Source organism: Pistacia vera, unplaced genomic scaffold, assembly GCF_008641045.1.
Source record: "Pistacia vera cultivar Batoury unplaced genomic scaffold, PisVer_v2 Contig765, whole genome shotgun sequence".
NCBI classification, from domain to species: domain Eukaryota; kingdom Viridiplantae; phylum Streptophyta; class Magnoliopsida; order Sapindales; family Anacardiaceae; genus Pistacia; species Pistacia vera.
Window position 1 is genome coordinate 53,757 of NW_022196629.1, and position 19,540 is coordinate 73,296.

Below are 19,540 nucleotides of genomic sequence, written 5' to 3' on the forward strand. Positions count from 1 at the left end.
TAATATAACAACATAACCCTGGCACAACCATCCAGTGTTTTTGTCACCATGTAAAGAGTAAAGAGTATAGCTGCGCCAACAATCTATTTTTACAAACCTCTCTTATAATTTTGATGTGATAATTAACATAACACTGTCACAATAGCTCTACCACATCTAAGACATAAAATAATTTTAATTAGACCAAAAAAACAGTCATTCATTATAAAAGAATGACCGTTTCTCACAGAATAAATGATTGTTCTTTATGAAGAAATTACGTTGTTTCAACAACAACAAGAAATAATGTTGGTCCTTCATATGAGACATTTGTTCCTTATGAAGGAAAGGACGTTCCTTCATAGGGAGGAATAGTTGTTTATTCATAAGAGACGATCGTTCTTTTTGAAGGAACAACTATTTATTTCTCGTAGTGCCTTAAGTGTGATGGGAGCTGATGTGACAGTGTCAATCTTTTAACACGTTAGGATTGTAAGAGAATGTTGTGAGTATGAGTTGTTGGCATAGCATTACTCAAAGAGTAAATGACTTTTTCCCACTCAAATAATGACTTAATGACATTTTTCTGTCCACAAACTTTTAAAATACCACTTATTACCCAAATTTATATTTTATTTTTTATTTTAGCATTGTTGCCACCCTACATCACCACCATTCTCTTTCTTGATAATCACTTATCAAAACTTCTCAAACCTTATTCTTGTTGTCGACCCCACCAATTGCAGACAATCGTGCAATTAAAGTTTGCGTAATCAAGTTAAATTCTGATCAATCACAACCATCAAAATCCAATCTTCTATTATCGAAAGATTTATTGATCTTTTATCTTAAAAAATCTTAATAGTTTAGATTGAGTTTGTTATTTGTTTATTATCGTAACATAAATTTAGATAATAAAATTATATTTTAAAAATTTATTGATGAAAAATATAATGGGCAATGGGTTGGGTCTGACTAATCCTAATCTGACCCATTAAAGAAAGAAAATTTTAGACCGTCCATAAACCATCATTGCATTGGTTAAATATCTTCACTCGTCAAATCAAATCTGTCTCATTATACAATCATGGACTTCTTTAGTTCCAAATCTGTCAAAATTAAATCAATATATCCTTAAATTAGTAATAAGTTTTCCGAATTGCATTTTTAGTGGCTAAAAGTTGTACACAAACACGGCATCTAAATGGGCTGATGTGATGGACCAGTGTGATCCACAATGTGGTAAAATCAAGAAAAGATATATCCAAATGCGGGAGTCAACACGATAAGCAAAGGGGAGGCCTAGAAAAATAGATAAAACAGAATCTATCAACCTGATTCAAATTACAATACAGATACAATGCCGATAATATTACCATTAGCTTCTTCTTCTTCTCTAATGGTTCCAACCAACAGTAAACCATTTCTTCCTCAAAACTCTTTCTTCAAATTCTCTTCTGTTTTCATTATCAACAACACTAGTAATAATGACAAAAGTATCTCTTACTCTTATAATCCTTCTCGAAGACTCGCTCTCTTTCAACTTGGCACCGGTAAGCACCTCACACAATCTCAAATCTCTTGATTTCTGTATTTTTAATTGGTAAATCGTTTAATAGCAGATGTTTATTATTATTTTTTAATTTTTATGGTCTGTGATGTTATTTTCTTTTACTCGTTGGCGCCACGTAGTTATAGCGAAAGTATTTTTTTCTTTGTTTTTGTTTTCAAGCATACGTCAAGTATCTAGGCAAATTGTGTGCAGCATTGTCTGAGAATTTATAGTTGATATAAATCTATTGAATTTGAGTGCATGGTTGATACTTTCTATGATATATGGTAATGTGTAGTCTTGGTTACAAAGGCATTATGTTTCTGTTGTCTACTTGTTTGGTTGGTCAGAACTCTGTTGAGAAGAATAAAGAATATGGATGTGTGAATCTTAGATTATTCAGTTGGCTCAATTAAGCTCCTATTTTTGGTGCATCAGCCCCAATCTTTTTATGCCAAAGAGCAAAGAGTTTTTGATTTTTTTTTCTTTTTTAATTTACATATCCTTGGCAACCTAATTGACTTTTCTTAATGTGGTGATTTTGTTAGCACTTATCCTTTTTTTTTTTTTTCCCATTTTCTGTTGTTGGTTATAACTTTTTTTTTTTTTTTTTCTGCTCATAGATTCCTGTACTTGTTAATTGATTTGATCATTTTTTAGATGATTTGATCAAGCTTAAGGGCTACCACTAAATCCGGCTTGAGATGTATGTTAATAATGCATCAAATGGTTTTAGTTTCTTCTCTTCTAATGAACATTTTGCATTTATCCAGCTATCCCGCAATCACAGTTGTTCGATGCTAAAGCATCTAGATTCTTAAGAGCAGATGGGAGTACAACAGAGGCCAGCACATCTGGAAATATGGCACCGACAAGCACCACTGTCACTGAGCAAAATGCATTAGAGTGGGTTAAAAATGACAAGAGAAAAATGCTTCATGTTGTTTATCGTGTTGGAGACTTGGACAAGACTATAAAGTATGCTGCTAGTTTCAATAATCCACCTTTCATTTATTTTGTCTTCAGTGACACAGGTATTATTTGGTATAATAAATCACTAAATAGCTTGTGAATATTGCAGATTTTACACTGAATGCTTGGGGATGAAGCTTTTAAGAAAGCGTGACTTACCAGAGGAGAGATACACAAATGCTTTTCTTGGATATGGGCCTGAAGATTCCCATTTTGTTGTTGAACTTACTTACAGTGAGTTATAATTCCATATCATTGTGTTTTAATGCTAATATGTATCTTGTTTGCCAATGATATTTAGCAAATATTCCAATCTTTTATGGTAGGTTTCATATTTTTCTAAGTTTTATGTGTTTTATCTTTCATTTGTTTTTCTTTTGGATATAATTTGGTGATGCTTGCAGATTATGGAATTGATAAATATGACATTGGAACTGGATTTGGCCATTTTGGCATTGCAGTAGAGGATGTGAGTTCCCCTCTCCTGAAATGATTGCATTCTTTTCCAAGTTAGACTAAGGTAATTGATGAATCATAGTGCTTTTTTTGTATTCAAACATTTTTTTGTAGGTTGCAAAAACAGTGGATCTTGTGAAGGCAAAGGGAGGCAAAGTTACGAGGGAACCTGGTCCTGTTAAAGGTGGCAAAACAATAATTGCTTTCATTGAAGATTCAGATGGTTATAAATTTGAGCTTTTGGAGAGGGGCCCAACACCTGAGCCCCTATGTCAGGTAATGCTTAGAGTGGGTGATCTTGATCGCTCTATCAATTTCTACAAGAAGGTGAGCAGTATTCTTTCCCTTTTAGTAGCTGCTGTCTTTATTAAATATTAGGACTCCTATTTTCTTATTTCACTGTTATTTGCTTGGTGTTCTGCTGCTTGTCATTCCTGCATACTGAAGGCTTTTGGCATGGAACTTCTCCGCAAAAGAGATAATCCTGAGAACAAGGTAATTTTACAACTGCCCACTAACAAACTCCAGAATCTTTCAAGTTTTCTGGTTTTTTGTTTATTCTAAGGATAAATGTGTCTACTTTCGTCTAAGTACACGGTTCCCTTCATGAATTTTTACCCTGCAACAAAAGTAATAAGCACAATATACGAAATCTGGATCCCTTACCATCTACATTTATCCCACTTATTTTTCTAAAGATGTTATCAATGTTGGATTCATCTGATGGATTGGTTAGTCCTATGTTTCTGATTCTTAAATTTGGATGTATTTGTTCACTCCATCATTCATACTTGTTCCTTTTTCTCCTGTAAATATGCACTGTGTGGGGAATGTATCCCACAGTTCTGTCTAGTGATGGTGCCAAGAAGGGTTCCCAATCATTCGAAGATAGGAATTTAATATTGCTGCAAAATTATGTAGTTGATATTCTAATAGTTCTATTGTTTTCTGAAATGTTTGCTCTTGCCTGCAACATCCGCCCAATCTTTAGGTTATCATCTGCTAGTTGGTGCTCTGATTGGTTTTAAGTTGTTTTTCTTCAGTACACTATTGCCATGATGGGATATGGTCCTGAAGATAAAAATGCAGTGCTGGAACTGACATATAATTATGGGGTCACAGATTACGACAAAGGAAATGGTTATGCTCAGGTAAATTCTTCAATTTTCCTGCTATATATGTTTTTTTAGGGAATTTCAGCAGCATGTATATGATTCTTGTTAACTGTGCTTGTTTTTATCAGAATCGCTTCTCATCCCTTATCAGGCAGATTCAATTTCATTATATGGAGACTAATTGTTTAAATTTTAACAGATTGCGATCGGTACAGATGATGTTTACAAGACTGCTGAAGCAATCAAACTGTGTGGTGGAAAGATTACTCGTGAACCTGGGCCCTTGCCAGGTATCAACACCAAGATTACTGCTTGCTTGGATCCTGATGGTTGGAAATCGGTATGGCTTCTTTATAGCTGGCGGCCTATCTTTCAAATGAAAGAAGTTCATTTATTCCATAGTGACATAGTTCTGTGGCTTAGGTGTAATAGGTTTTCTCTAAAATTGAAGCCTTTGAAGGCATAATTGAAATTTCAAGAAAAAGGATCTTAATTAAAAGAAATGGAATGATAAGATACAGACCTTCTAAAATAAGGCTTCTCACAAGAGCTCTTATAAATGAGCTGGTTTGGAGAACGCGGCAGGCAGAACTTTTTTTTTTTTTTTTTTGTCGTCTCACTAATGGAGTCGGTTTCAGTAACTCCACATTTTAGTGAACTAATCTTGACAGATTTTTCTAATAGTGGTCTCAATATCAATTAAATGATTCTAATAGGAACCCACTTCCCAAATTGGTAGAAATTGGGCTGAGCAGTGGGCCTTTGATAGGAATTGGGTTGGACACTGGGCTTTTTGTGGGCTTGGATAGAACTTTCCTTGGAAAATTGGCTTGTCAAGGGAGGATGCCCAACTACTTATAAACCACATGCTTACCCATTTTCCCTCTCAATGTGGCATCCTAACAGATTCTTTGTTCAATTCTTAGTGTTATGATTAAAGAGGATTACCATTTATGAAGCAATACATGCTTTTTAGGGTTATAGCTTTTGTTTTCTTTACTTGCAAAAGTGATCCTGGAGATATGGTCTCATTCTTTTTCTTTCTGTCCTGTAGGTCTTTGTTGACAACATTGATTTTCTGAAGGAGCTAGAGTGACCATGACATCATTGTAGTCGCCACATCACTTGACTGAATCTATGGAGATTCATAACAATTTTGTCGATTAGAAATTGCCTTCCAATGAACTTTATATTTCCAGAATGACCTAATGATGGAATATTCCTAATCCCACTTTGTAAATTTTGTTTTGTATCAATTATTGTAAGTATATTCTTACCCTTTGAGCAACATGTGCCTAAAAAGGAATGAAACACAATTCAAGTTACTGCTTTGCAGAATTCAAAATCTAATGTTCCATCAATCCAAACCCAAATGTTAACTTTAGTCTTAGAATTATCTTACGTTGGCACAGCAATTCAACATATAATGGATCCCATCAATCCACATCTGTTTGTCACCTTTATTTCTGCATTCAAATTCTATTATCCTGTCAGCTGTTTTTATCCCAAAATATGCTCTCTGCTCGCTGCTGTCTTCCCTCTCCCTTCCAGGCCATGTCGGAATGTCACAGTAGACTTCAGAGACTACACCTGCAACCATAGCATGGCTTAACTTGGTTGACGAGCGGAGTCAATGAGGTAATTGATTAATTTTGGTTACGAGACTTAACATACATTTCTTCTTTTTTGTGAATGTTCCTGCTATGTGCTTGCTTTTCATTTTAGCTACCACCTGTTATTCAAAAATTGAAATTATTTTTCTAAGAGGAAGAGTAAAAATATGCTAAAAAAAATAAAAAAAATAAAAAATATATATATATATTCTTTGTAATGAGATCCCGGAGAGCAAGCTCTTAATTGTTGTTGGACTATACTTTGCTAATATTCATTCATTAAAGTTCTTCATACATAGTTTGTTGGATTTGTTGGTGTGTTTTTGGCACTTTACCTGCAGATTTGAATTAATGTTGAAAGAAAGTTGCTTCCAGTGTAAAGCTCCTGCATCCACATTTTACAAATAGTTAATTATATGGTTTGCTAAAATTGCTGCAGCATTATAGTTTCTGGCACCATATCATTGTGAAAATACACCTTTTCTTGTACGTTTGAGGATTTCCCCCCCAGTAGATACAAAGTTTAGTGCTATTGGGATGTTAGATTCTTTGCCTTCTTGCCCCTTTTCATCAGCTAGAGCAAAGGGTGTCATCCCATACCCCTTCTGCAGCCTTGCCCTTAAGATGGAAGCTCCTCGTAAGGCTGCACCATCAAGTGTTTCTTAGTTAGACAGTCACAACTTTTTAAGAATATTTTAAGTTGAAGTTCAATGGTGTCCATCATCTGGAACTGCACAGTGCAGCCTGAGTGTGTAGGCTATTCAATTTGGTTAACTTTATATGGGTCAAATATAGCAATGATTTAGAAGCAACTGAAGTGGTATGCCTAAACCTGTAGCTGCTCCAGCTGTTAGGGTCATGATATCTCCATTAGTCCTTGCGTTAATTGCAGAGTTGACGACTGTTAAGATTTGTTCATGATCTGCCCCCATGTCCTCTGCAATCTCTATGCAGTGAGATGCCACTAATGCCGCTGCAGATGCAACCACGGCTGATGTTTTGGAAGATTTCTTCTGCTGATCCGTCGCCATTTCCTGTAAGGTTGTATCTGAGGCAGTAATTGCTGCAATGGCAGCAGCAACCCCCACCACAGATACAGCTGCGTGAAGTTGGGCATTATGAGCTCGAATCTCTTGCTTTTTCCTTTCCTTTTGATCTTTCAACCATCTCCCCACTGTTCGCCCTCTCACCATGCTCTTGTATAGCTGTAGGACATATATAACAAAAAAAGATCACAATGTGATGGCTAAACTGAGGATTAGGTGATGTGGAATGATGAGATACCCCATTTTTGAGCATTTGTTGATTGGAAAGAAATTCTGGATGGAGTGCTTGATGAAGTAAAAATAATTCCTGTAAAGATTATACAATTCTTTCTAGTTAGAAAACAGGCAGTTGCTTATATATTATAGTCCTTGTTTTACATCTTTTCAATTCGGTAGACTGAATAATTTAATTTAACGCCTATGAACAAAAACTGTGTCTAAAAAATTTAATGGAGAGTTAAGATTTCAACTAATTTCTGATTAGGTTGTTGCATATTACAAAGGAGTGGAGAAAATATACCTTCATTTCTTCGCTGTCTCTCGGAGAAATCGGAGGACTGCTAATTTCATGAGTTACCGGCTGTTGGTAAAGAAGCCATAGCATATAGATTATGATTGACAACACGTAAAAATATTATGACAAACAAAACACAGGAAAATGTTTTGAGTTTGAAGGTGAAAAGAAATTTTCAAAGCTTATTAAGCAAGGGTTCTTACAGATTCCCTGAAAGCTGCGGAGCTTGCATCTTGTGTTTGAATGCTATTGCTAACAGAAGATAAAGTTGAATTATCAATATGGTTCAAATTAGGAATGTGAGTGCCTGATAAAGCTTTGGAGAGCTCCATGGCCGATAGGCTCCATGATCTAGCCAGAAACTCCATGGACGCCGTAGGAGTTTCTGGTGCAGCGGATGACAAGGGTAGCCAACTTGCAGGGCCATTTTCATCTATATTTTCCAGCTTTTGCGATGAGCTTTTCATGCTGCATGAACTCACTAACACCACAACAATCAAAGTAAGTGAATGGGTGCTGAAAAGTTTCTTCAGAAAATGGGGTTATAATCACACAAAAAAACTTACTTTCAAGCTAAGTATTCCTTTATGGTTTGGATGCAACTTCTCATGCTAAGAAAGGAGGCAATGCAAGAATTAGATGATGATGAAGAGGAAGTAACAGTGAGTCAGATATTTAAAATCCGAAGTTGCTGCATAAATATTTGTTTATTGTGAAAGAAATTTATCAAAAGGAAAAAGTGGAAATGTTATTCAATACTGCAGAAAAAATGGCCCTCATTAAAGGGTGTGTTCATCTTTTTTCTGATCAACTACCAGAATGTGGCTTTTGTGCTTTTAGAAATAAAGAGCTGAAGGCCATTTTTTTGAGCGGCGGGATTCATCATGACTTTGTCCCCTGTTGTCACCATTAACACTGTCTAAAGTATGAAATTGGGGCCCTCCTGCAAACGCCAGACATACCCTTTAGATAATGGCTAAATCACACACTGTTCAGGAGATTTGGTAGAGAATCAATGTTAGCATCCAACTTTGCACGCTGTTAAATTCCTAAAGAACACAAAGTAAGGTGTGATTATACGAGTTTAAGAAAGGAAAACTGTTTAAAGTGTTTTTCATTTTCATTTCCCAGAAAGAAGTTGACGAAAATCATAGTAAGATTCTGTTCCTTGGCACGCTTCTGCTACAACTAGAGGAGTTATGGGGAGTATTTTGCAATTCTCTTACGCATTTTTGCTTTTGTCTTTTCACGACTAAAGAGAGTTAAAGATGTGGAAAGTAATCAATTGGGAAAGCCCACATACTCTTTTTATTCTTTTATAGTTCCAAATGGCGCCAAGTGCAAGTAGTACGGCTTCATAAAAGAAAAAGCTCTCTGTTGATATTGGACAATGGGTTTGGTATAACTCAAATTGAAAACCTTTTCTGTTTGGCATTTCTTCTCTTTTCAAAATAAAGTTTAAGATCCAAGAGGACCCNTGTGGCTTTTGTGCTTTTAGAAATAAAGAGCTGAAGGCCATTTTTTTGAGCGGCGGGATTCATCATGACTTTGTCCCCTGTTGTCACCATTAACACTGTCTAAAGTATGAAATTGGGGCCCTCCTGCAAACGCCAGACATACCCTTTGGATAATGGCTAAATCACACACTGTTCAGGAGATTTGGTAGAGAATCAATGTTAGCATCCAACTTTGCACGCTGTTAAATTCCTAAAGAACACAAAGTAAGGTGTGATTATACGAGTTTAAGAAAGGAAAACTGTTTAAAGTGTTTTTCATTTTCATTTCCCAGAAAGAAGTTGACGAAAATCATAGTAAGATTCTGTTCCTTGGCACGCTTCTGCTACAACTAGAGGAGTTATGGGGAGTATTTTGCAATTCTCTTACGCATTTTTGCTTTTGTCTTTTCACGACTAAAGAGAGTTAAAGATGTGGAAAGTAATCAATTGGGAAAGCCCACATACTCTTTTTATTCTTTTATAGTTCCAAATGGCGCCAAGTGCAAGTAGTACGGCTTCATAAAAGAAAAAGCTATATGTTGATATTGGACAATGGGTTTGGTCTAACTCAAATTGAAAACCTTTTCTGTTTGGGATTTCTTCTCTTTTCAAAATAAAGTTTAAGATCCAAGAGGACCCATCTACAAAGAATAATACTTTGCGTACTAACGGATTTTACTAACCAGTGTACTAACTTAAATCATAGTACAAGTATCATCATAGTACGAGTATCATACGCATAGTACGAGTACTATGTGTAATTTTAACAAAAGCTAGTACACTGATTAGTAAAATCCGTTATCTACAAAAACCCCAAGCATATATAAAAAATATTTTTATTTAGGTGGAACTAAAATAGAGAGATTTTAAAGCGTCAATTCCTTTCATCTTTGCTTCAAGTATCTAATCATGTCAACGAAGCACTAACCTTGTATAGGTCCCACGTTCCACTGAAATGTATAGGAAACTTTGATGATCAAGTTATTAAATTTAAATCATTGAAATTTTAGAATTCCAAGGTTGATTATCTCATAATTTTCAACACAAAGTTTACAACCCATGGTAGATTAATTTTATAATTACTAAAATTTTCCGAGGGCATGGCATGGGTATTATTATTATACAAGTCATTACAATAGATGATCATACGATGGAAACAGGTCCCAGTTCCACTCAGCCGCCATCCATCATCATGCTTAATACATAATACTTAATAACGCACCATTTAACAATTACTGCCAAGGCATCAATAATCAAAATACCTAATCTCGCTAACAAAGTGATTTAGGGGTTGAAACTTTGAAGCCAATCAAAAGTGCAATTCGTAATAATAATTTTTTTCCTTTTTATTAGCATATCCATTATCATATAGTCCATATACATGACAAAATCAGACCCATTACATTATTAAATTCAATTAACATCTAAAAATAAGAGTGACTCTTTTCTTCCAAACCCTTGGGACAATTTGGGTTAATTTTTTTTTTTTTTTTTTTAACTTCATTACATTTGGTGGACATTTTTTTTTTTTTTTTTTTTTAATCCTTCGGAAGTTGTCAGAACTTGGTAACTGGGATTATCTTCGTCTTCTAACAGCTTAAGCATGGACGAAGAGCTATAAGCTTCTATTTAAGGTCTAAAGGTGTCTTGCAAGTTGCATCAACACCTATGAGTGGGAAAACTCGTAAATATGAAAGTCCTAAAGCATGCTTCATGCAAAGGCAGATCAACACAAGCATGAACATTGTGTAGCAACCAGATTATAAAAATGCTCTTCCATCCAAACTGTTATAGTTTCCCTGAAATCCCAGATCTAATTTTCCCTGAAAAAATACACAATAATGTGAGCATAAATTTCCAAAGAGAAAAATAAATAGAAAATGACAGTGATTTTTGTTGGACATGTTCCTGCAATCTTGCAGCTAACGAATGATAGCAGACAGTGAAAAAAGAAATACTTGTGTTATTTAAAAGAGCAGAAGTGAAGTGCATCAAATACCTCATAGTCACTAAAATATTAAGATACCAGAAATCCATTCAACAAGCAAGGTGGACTTCCTCCCTTTCATATATTAAACCCTCCTCTCACACCAAATCTGAATCATATTGATCTGGCAAACAAGACACAAAGCACAGAAATGCCATAGAAGTTCAATATGCAGTAAAACAATAACAGTAACAGAAATAAAATCCATAAAACTTAGCATGATAATCCGGTACCTGAAACGCTGGATTAATCCTTTTATTTTTCAGATTCTGAAGGATGTGGGTACCTAGATTCAAACTGATCCAGGTAAACATCCAGCAATTTGTTCCAGAAAACAAAAGGCAACAAGGATAGAGCATGAGAATCCTGAATTATATGAGATACATTACCAAAACAACCATATAACTCAAAACAGACTTTCTCATCTATTAACAGAAGAATGGAAGAAACTTTACATATAATCCATTGAATAATTAGACACGAATCTGGCTTCAATCAATTTTCCCATCTATGCACGCATGAAAAAACCAAGCTTTGATGGGCCAGGTCTTGGCACCATCCAATGTGTCTGTGCTTGTAGTCACCTTATAAAAATTACATTATACGATCTGGCAGATCTTGCCACAAAGAATTCAAGCTACCAAACTTCATGAAGCTTGCAAAATTGTGTTTCCAGATCCCTTCAAATCATGGCTGAAAAGACCAACACCAATGCTCAGTAGATGATCAATATCATGAAGTACATAATATACCAGAAAATAAAGCCAGAGAATGTAAAGTTCCAGTACCAATTACTTAGCAGAAGAATTTCGGTATAATGATGGCATCCAGCTGCTTGAAGCACCAGTTCTGTTTCCATTTCCACGACCAACATTTGCAGCCTCATCTGGTCCCTCAGGTAAATTTCTTTTGAAAGCACTGGGCACAGCGAATGAAGTAGATGGCATTGGTGCATTGCTCACATTCTGCAACAAGCATATTTTATGCTGGGATTTATAATGACTGGATATAAAGAGAAACTCCATCACAGTGAAACTCCTAAATGCAACTTAAAGATAGAGAACATGGCTATATCAAATTCAAAGATAAGCTGTATCAAGTTCATCATGCATAAACATATGTTTTACAGCATAGATGACTTACATGCTTCTCAATCGGGTTACTGGAACCTACATTCTGAGATATCGATGATCCAAGATGCACATCCATAACTGGACGAGTGAGCTTATATGATCCCCTCCGCTCCATAACCTCACCAGAATTTGACGCATCATTGACTCCTAAAATCCAAGAATGAACCCAAGGTATGATGGATTTTGCAAAATAGGATTCCAAAAACTTAAGAATCAAATATGAGATTGCCAATTATGAAGAATCAGATGATACATAGAATGGATATAAAATAAAAACCAATTTAACACACAGGCGGGAATTAACCATTGCATACCAAACCCAAAACTGTAAATGAACAGAAGTAAATTTCATTTGAAAGTTGTGCAAACTACTAGATTAGGGTGAGGGGTCCTTGTGGGAGGAACCCTTATTAAGAATCTGGAAGCATGGTCTAAATCAGTTTTTAAGATGCATAAATATATTGATCATTATCATGTACAAAATAAAGGCTTCTCCGATCTAATGGAGATACAACCATATGATAATAACAAATAGAAGATCTTAACATGTTTTTCTTGATCATGATCAGTACTTAAAAGTGTAATATATTTTACTCTATGTTAGGATCCCGCATTGGAAGGGAAAAGGTTGNCAAAATGGTTGCTGAAAACCAGAAATGTAAATAGCAACCGTATAATGAGGGTCATGGCTTCTGATCAGGGTGGATGGGGAAACAATTAGTTAAGTTAGGTCTATCAGGGTGTGATCATTGGAAACTTTCCATTATTTAGTTCTCCTTTCGGCTCTGCTTATGAGCACTGAAATTTTTACAAGATAAAAGCTTTCAAATATTGAATTAGGATAACAATATCACTTTTCAGGGCATTTCATTAATTTTATGTTTTGTTGTGAAATATATCTTACGAAGTGACACTTTTTACTTGTGCAGACCACTGCAACCAATTATCAAAATATTGTCTTCCATCCAGAGCAGTTTCAGGAAATTCTTCTGGATAAGGTATGTATTATGTTTTTGTTCTTTTAACACTTGGCAGTATTGAGGTTTGACGTCGTTTGCTGAATGAAACACTTAGGGTTTAGGGAGATTTTATGCCGGCCATATTATCAGAGTTTTATGTTAAGATGCTTACATGATTGAGTTTTTGCAGATTGGATTTAGAAGGGTGGAAGTCATCACTTCTGATGGCTTATCAGACAGCAAAACTGGATTTAACAGGCCGATATTTGCATTTAAAAAATGACTCAGCTAGTAGAGTTGCTGCTTCTGCCTAACTTGTCTAATAGATGCAACTAATTCGTTTCTTTTCATAAGGTATAGTATGTGTAAATTTCTTAAGACTTTGATTAGTTCTTTAAATGTTGTTGCTGCCTAACACAATACCATATTCAGTTTTACAACCGAGGAGATCTGAAATATGTTGGATCATCTGTGCTTTGTGTCTCAATCAGAGCATGAATTTCAGCTTTGCATTTTTGCTGTAATACTTGGGATTGGCATCATTCTGAAGCTGAATATTAAGTGTTCGAGTAATACCGCTGATTTGAAGGGAACTTGTGTATCAGCTGTGAGATAGTGTCGATGTAAAACTGTAAGCAATTTTTTCAGTCTTTAATCAAATTCATTAGTGGTAGTTAATAGTGTGTTTTGCCCAAAATACTGTGCTGGGTTTTCCTTGTTTTTCATTTACTCTTAAGCATGTAAACTGGAGGATTGAAGTGTAAATAAAATTGGAAGAAAAATCCATTACTAGTAGAGGTCCCTTATTTCGTTAGCCTGGTTAAAATTTTAGCAAACCAAACAGAAGTTGGAAGAAAAAGAAAATCTGAAATTTCGTACATGATGCCAATGTTTTAAAACCTAACTCGAGGTAAAACCCGGCAAAGTTGTTTGGCCTTAGGTTGACTAGTTTAATCGGTGCTCGAATCGGTTGACAATTTTTTTTTTTTAAATTTAGCAAATACACTCCTTAAAATAATTAAGTCCTTGAAATTTAGCAAATATAGCTCAAATACAAATTGGTCGGCGATGACACCCCAAATGGAACTCCAATTGTCCTTTGAGCTCATTCCCCTTAAAATCTATCCAAGATCCGATTGATATCGATTTGATTTCGGTCAAATCTCATTGACGCCAGTGTTGACAACGCTCCCCATCAGCTCGAAAATACTCCATTTTTCCTCTCGACCAAAACCCATCTCACCTCACTCTTGTTAGCCTTGTTAATCGTCGGCAAAAGCTAGTTGTTACTGTCGCCAATTTTTTTCGATTTTTGACCAATTTACTCATCGAAACATCAACTGTCGTTGATAAGAGCTTGAAAATACACATTTACTTAGTGGTTTATGAGGATTATTTGGGAGAAATTAGACTTAATTTAGTAAAATTGCTTAATATTTTTATAATTGTTTTTTATGGGATCACGGATATGTTTGAGTGTTTTTTAGGTTATTAGCGCTAAATGTTATGCTCTGATGAAGAATCATATTGGTAATGGAATGTGTGACGAGTAGAAATTAACAGATTGAGAATCGGAGTTGAATTGAAGAAGTTATGAAGCTTTGAAGTAAAGAAGAGATTATAGATTACGCTTCAGTTTGAGCACGCCTCGGTGTTTGGACAATAACTAGAGCTTTAGACCTCATATTAAGACGATTATTTGACTGTTGGAAAACTGATTCAAATGGCTATATTTCATATGTTTACCACTTCTTCAGATTCCATCGTTATCGTGCTAAAAAATTGTCATCTTTGGAGTGCTGAGGAATGATGCGAGATTTGAACTAAAGAAGAGGAAATTGTCACCATGCCGCAACACTATCTAGAATCAATTGCGCCGCAACATAGTGCCAGGGCACAGTCACGACAGCAGAAAATATTTCTTCTGTTTTTTATTAGGAAAATGAGGTTTAAGAGTCATAAACTAAATAGAATTAAGAAAAATAAAACCCTAACCCTTGTGGGATACAAATAAAAGTCTTTTAGCATTATTTAGGGGATTCTTTGGGGAGAATAAGAGAAGAAAAACTTGTAGAGAAGAAAAATGTTAGAATTTATGGAGCTTTGATTCACAATATAGGGAAGTTCTTGTTTCTTTCTTATAAACTCATGTTGATTATTTTAATAAAGATGATTGTTTCTTTCATATTTATTATGAACTAAATTTATTTTCTAAGGCTAAGATGTAGCCCAATTTATTGATTATATGTTGATTTATTTATGTTGATTTTTATTAAGATTTCTTCCTAAGTTTTATTATTATGCCTAATGCTTTCGATTCTTAAGGGCGCAAGAATTGAATGAATTCATAGACTAAATTGAAATCGAGAGATGATACTTAGTTGATCTACGGTAGTAAAACCATAGGTTGAGTGAATGCTAGAGATAGTTTACCGCGACTTTTGAGGTTTTGGTAAACTCCATAAAGCGTAATGCTCTCCAATTGTTTGAATCTGATTAGAGATAATTCAGGTTAGTAATTAGAGGTTAATTTGATAATTATTTGAGATAAATTTATTGTAAATTTAGGAGGTTTGACCTTTAAAAAGTGCTTAATAAAATTAACACAAATAATCAATACATATGAATAAAAGTTAGTTTGAAATTTATGCTCTAAGTCTAGTCATTTTGCTTTAAACCCAAAGATTTATTTTAGTTTTTTTTTTTTTTTTTTTTCAGTTTTCTTTTAATTTCAATTGTTAATTTAATTTAGATTTTCCTTGACACAATTTGGATTAATCAAATAGTAATATGATAGTTTAATTTAGTAATTGATAATAGTAATTCTCTTGGGTTCGATATCCGTATTTATACACTTTATTACTTGTACGATTTCATACATTTGCGAAAATCCATAACAATTGCCACCATTGCACTCATCAGCACTTTCTCTTCAAAAGCCCCAACCAATTAAACCGATCAGGCTGGATCAGGCCGGGTTTTAAAACATTGCATAATGCAATGTATCTGATCAGGCCAAACCATGTTTTAAAACATTGATACCGCACCACATTGTGTAAAATAGGTGGCCACTAAAGGCATGCCTACATTTTTTCTTTTTCTTTTTTTTATTTTTTTTTATTTTTTATGATTGAGGTATTTTGACCAATTTACGTGTACTTCGACTAATCCTTAAAGTCTATTGAATACCCTATAAACCCAATATTCCAAGATAAGTCACAAATGTGGTAATTGATCCTAAGGTTCGAAGGGAAAAAATCAATGAAATGAACAAACTTTCTTAACCGTTAGACTAACCCCTTGGAGTTCACACCGCCTTGATTCCCTCTCTTGTTTCCTGTCCAATACAAAAATTCTCAAGAGAAAGTAGATGGCACCTTCAAATAAAGAACAAAAATGGCATATTAAATTATTAATAATTGCATTTAAGCCGGCTTCATGCGACCACTTACCTTTCAACATGAATCAACCATTTCACAGAAACTCAAAATCAGGTCTCCCAGTTAAGCTTGGTAAAACTTATGAAATGAACTATTTCCTGTCCAAATTTCAGATATAACAAAATAGTTCCTGAGAATATCAGCACGAAAACAGTCCCTTGTGAGAGAAATATAACAATGATAAAAGTTTCAAAAAATCTTGCTAAGCCTAACGATGGCAGCACACTTCCTCCACACACTTATATCAAGACAATTACAGAAGCATCCAACTCAGTAATCCAGGAAAAAGCTGAACATCTCTCTGCTATAGCATTTATGTGATAACTCAATACACCTGAATGTAGTATTGTATGGTTGGGTTTTTTTTTTTTAAGGGTTAATCACTGTAAGGGTCCCTAACTGATCTGTTTTCAGGAATCCAAAATGAGCTCCAGGAAAAAAATCAGTAGATTAATAACCCTGCCATGCTAGGAAAATATAGATGCAGCTATTAGATCTCTCAATTGGACAAAGCATGTTATTTGATTTATAAATTTATACTCCCAAGGGGTCTTCAAAAATCAGCAGAACCCTGAAACATGACCTACAAACACTATCGATCTCCTCTCTTTCACAAATCTGGTAGGCACCTGCAATCTGAATTCATATAGTTGCACTTCTAAGTTATACTTGCCAGACCTTGTCAGTCTGGCCTCCTGCCCTTCACTTTATTTCCAAGTTATTCCACTCAAACACACAATTCTCACCTTGAAAGTTTCATACTGTATGATAGACAAAGGCATTTCCTCTTCGCATGAGAAAGATCTATCTTACGAGGGGAAACTTAAAGCATTTACTTCATAGATGCTGTAAGAATTTGAGAAATCCGAACCTACAAAAGACATTAACCATAAAACCATTATTACTTCAAGCAATCTTCCCTCAAATCAGTAGTTATGTAGCCTCTTCCTCAACAACAAATAACCATAGACGTGTTCTATGGTCTTCAAATGCCATCCCTAAACAGTATTTCCCTGTCATATCCCCACCCTTCGCACAACAATGAAGATATAAAACAATCCTGCAAATTACAAAGTATTAACTGATAATTGAAAGTGTTATTTAGAATTATTAAAATAAAATAAAAAATGGAAACTACTCATCGTCCCAAAAGAATGGAACCATATAATAATCTTGATCTCAACTTATTACTTGAGTCAATTGTGATGCTACTTGGATTAAAAAAAAAACAGTCTAGAAAGCAATGTCAGAAAACAAAATATCATTGCAAGAATAATACTCTGAAGCTAAAGACATCAATATTCTTCATCAATCTTTAAGCAGGTGCCAGGACACAAGTAGGATTCTTCTGCAAAATGCACTGTTTTGTCATATAAAATTTCTTTTAGAAGTCTGTTCTGAATAAAAAAGATACATTTGATAAGCATGCAACTACAGACGAAAACTTCCAGATGTAACAGGAAATATAATTGAAAATTGTAAATAAATACTTTAAAATGATTTCTCTGATCACCAAATTGAGAAGTGAATGAAATAGAAACATAAAGTGAGTTTAAGGATAGATAAAATCAAGACCATAACACCACAAAGTCACATATAGCTACATCAATCAGATTAGACATGTACCTTGCCTATCATCAAAACATAAAGCAAAAATTTTCAAATAAACTAGAAAGAAAAATCATCTGTTAAATCTAATTCAAACTCAAAAGATTTCCGCAATCTCTTATCGTAAATGTAAATCAGTACAACAGTCATGCTAGAATGAACAGAATATGTGCCCAGTGCCAACTAAAGACTAAAATCACAAAAAATATTTAAATTCTACAGATGGTTCTCTTTGAGCCATAAAATTTTCTTCCAGTAGACAGAATTTCTGCAATACATCTTGATTGACCTGCCAGCTGCCACCTTGCAAGAGATAACTTAGCTGAACCCAAGTAAATGAAATAATAAGGGTCGACAATACAAATTATCATAATAGATATTACTAATTACTACGAAGTTGTGTTTTAGTCAGATTTAGTTATGAAGGTTTAATAAAGCCCCCCAATAACTATGACACTGTCCAACAGTCACTAAAATAACAAGAGTACACCAGAAAATCATAATCATGAGTCAAGTAAAACAAAATTTTTGTTGAAAGCCATATGAAGAAAGCTAAACAAATTATCAAGGAGAAAAATAAATCTTTCACATATAACTCGTGTTACATAGAACCATAAATTACAAGGTTGCTATAAATCATTCATGACATCTATGTACACCACAGTAACCAAGCTTTCGGAATATGTGTCTCATATAACAACCAATGTGTTTGTAGTCACCTTAAGAGAAAACAATGTGAGCTCGCATTCATAAATGCAATTCTTCAAATTAGCAGCACATTTGCAGCTGTCATGAGTGCATCGATAGCAACTTTTCAACCAGATACATAATGGAAAACATAACATCAAATCACCACACATTTCCAGCTCCATAACTGTAACTCTACATCTTCTAGACCAAATCCATAGCTAAAAGCATACTGGTGAATATTTAGTCAACAACACTGGTGAATAAGAGGATACAAGCACTTGCTGCAATAAGAAAGAGTCCAACTTAAAGCAAAATGATGCCTTTTCCAATTTTTTTTTTTTTCTTTTTGGAGCCGTAAAACACATCAGTGTATGAACCAGATAAGTTACCATTTGATCACTTTGCAGAAGAAATACGCTGCAATGATGAAATCCAACTACTTGAAGGACCAACCTTGCTGCTGTGTCCGTGACCAGGATTTGATGCTTCAGTGGGTATCACGGGTTTTGGGGTGTTTCTTTTTGAGGCACCAGCAAGTGAATAAGAAGTGGATGGCATGTGTGCATCACTCACAATCTGCAACAATCAAATTCATCAACAAATACCTATTTGAAATATCTAGGTCTAGATCAGTCAAATAGTATATTTAATTTTCTTCATGGGGAATAAATAAATTTGGACAACTTACATTCTTGTCGACAGTATAGTCAGGACTCAAATGCTTGCCCATAGGTGATCTGAAGTGCCCGCGTGTGCCAGGACCAGTTACATTGCTTGACCGAATGTGCTCTGTGATGTCAGCTGCGTGTGGACCATTAACACCTCCTGCCAATTAAAGAACAAACACATCACAGCATCAGTTTTAATTAGTGAGTTAAAATGATAAACTCATTAATTGCCTACACTCAATAGCTTAACAGCCTTAGCTTGATTTCCATCTTAGAGGAACCTTGTTAAATTAAAATATATTACAGTTCAAT

At 34.8% G+C, this 19,540-nt stretch overlaps 2 protein-coding genes and 4 long non-coding RNA genes across 9 annotated transcripts; 2 read left to right on the forward strand and 4 right to left on the reverse strand.

Annotated features, from left to right (window-relative positions):
* Nucleotides 1-1,295: 1,295 nt before the first annotated feature.
* Nucleotides 1,296-5,388, forward strand: LOC116116209 (probable lactoylglutathione lyase, chloroplastic). 2 transcript variants are annotated; one of them, XM_031402311.1, is made up of 9 exons: nucleotides 1,296-1,532; nucleotides 2,305-2,509; nucleotides 2,613-2,737; nucleotides 2,908-2,972; nucleotides 3,074-3,235; nucleotides 3,407-3,454; nucleotides 4,003-4,110; nucleotides 4,274-4,414; nucleotides 5,129-5,388. In XM_031402311.1, the coding sequence occupies exons 1-9, from the start codon at nucleotides 1,340-1,342 to the stop codon at nucleotides 5,168-5,170; spliced, it is 1,089 nt and encodes a 362-aa protein (XP_031258171.1). In that variant the 5' UTR covers nucleotides 1,296-1,339; the 3' UTR covers nucleotides 5,171-5,388. The 2 variants fall into 2 exon arrangements, with proteins under 2 accessions (XP_031258171.1, XP_031258170.1); XM_031402310.1 differs by having other exon boundaries at nucleotides 1,298-1,532; nucleotides 3,074-3,286; nucleotides 5,129-5,385.
* Nucleotides 5,389-5,431: 43 nt separating this feature from the next.
* Nucleotides 5,432-8,076, reverse strand: LOC116116208 (VAN3-binding protein). The gene is made up of 9 exons (XM_031402309.1): nucleotides 7,814-8,076; nucleotides 7,451-7,728; nucleotides 7,254-7,313; nucleotides 6,972-7,040; nucleotides 6,520-6,892; nucleotides 6,166-6,330; nucleotides 6,023-6,072; nucleotides 5,749-5,806; nucleotides 5,432-5,664 (listed from the first exon to the last, which is right to left on the reverse strand). Coding segments are annotated over exons 1-9 (1,251 nt in total). The 5' UTR covers nucleotides 7,815-8,076; the 3' UTR covers nucleotides 5,432-5,467.
* Nucleotides 8,077-9,983: 1,907 nt separating this feature from the next.
* Nucleotides 9,984-12,007, reverse strand: LOC116116214. 3 transcript variants are annotated; one of them, XR_004125780.1, is made up of 6 exons: nucleotides 11,874-12,007; nucleotides 11,519-11,695; nucleotides 11,186-11,423; nucleotides 10,964-11,016; nucleotides 10,743-10,854; nucleotides 9,984-10,566 (listed from the first exon to the last, which is right to left on the reverse strand). It is a non-coding gene; the product is annotated as an uncharacterized LOC116116214 (long non-coding RNA). The 3 variants fall into 3 exon arrangements; XR_004125778.1 differs by having other exon boundaries at nucleotides 10,964-11,096; XR_004125779.1 differs by having other exon boundaries at nucleotides 9,985-10,566; nucleotides 10,964-11,027.
* Nucleotides 12,008-12,790: 783 nt separating this feature from the next.
* LOC116116215 lies at nucleotides 12,791-14,565 on the forward strand. The gene is made up of 3 exons (XR_004125781.1): nucleotides 12,791-12,861; nucleotides 13,013-13,453; nucleotides 14,310-14,565. It is a non-coding gene; the product is annotated as an uncharacterized LOC116116215 (long non-coding RNA).
* A 1,416-nt stretch (nucleotides 14,566-15,981) lies between these two features.
* Nucleotides 15,982-16,529, reverse strand: LOC116116213. The gene is made up of 2 exons (XR_004125777.1): nucleotides 16,275-16,529; nucleotides 15,982-16,159 (listed from the first exon to the last, which is right to left on the reverse strand). It is a non-coding gene; the product is annotated as an uncharacterized LOC116116213 (long non-coding RNA).
* A 1,902-nt stretch (nucleotides 16,530-18,431) lies between these two features.
* Nucleotides 18,432-19,443, reverse strand: LOC116116212. Its single transcript, XR_004125776.1, has 2 exons — nucleotides 19,249-19,443; nucleotides 18,432-19,136 (listed from the first exon to the last, which is right to left on the reverse strand). It is a non-coding gene; the product is annotated as an uncharacterized LOC116116212 (long non-coding RNA).
* Between the last annotated feature and the right edge of the window lie 97 nt (nucleotides 19,444-19,540).

What these genes read in the sequence shown, in the direction of transcription:
- LOC116116209 (XM_031402310.1), top strand. Translation starts at nt 1,340, where the DNA reads ATGCCGATAATATTACCATTAGCTTCTTCTTCTTCTCTAATGGTTCCA. An exon ending in CTATCAATTTCTACAAGAAG is followed by an intron (nt 3,287 to 3,406) that starts GTGAGCAGTATT and finishes TGCATACTGAAG; the next exon opens with GCTTTTGGCATGGAACTTCT. An exon ending in AAGGAAATGGTTATGCTCAG is followed by an intron (nt 4,111 to 4,273) that starts GTAAATTCTTCA and finishes AAATTTTAACAG; the next exon opens with ATTGCGATCGGTACAGATGA.
- LOC116116208 (XM_031402309.1), bottom strand. An exon ending in CCGCAGCTTTCAGGGAATCT is followed by an intron (nt 7,314 to 7,450) that starts GTAAGAACCCTT and finishes CTTTACCAACAG; the next exon opens with CCGGTAACTCATGAAATTAG. An exon ending in ACATTAATTCAAATCTGCAG is followed by an intron (nt 5,807 to 6,022) that starts GTAAAGTGCCAA and finishes TTTGAATAACAG; the next exon opens with GTGGTAGCTAAAATGAAAAG.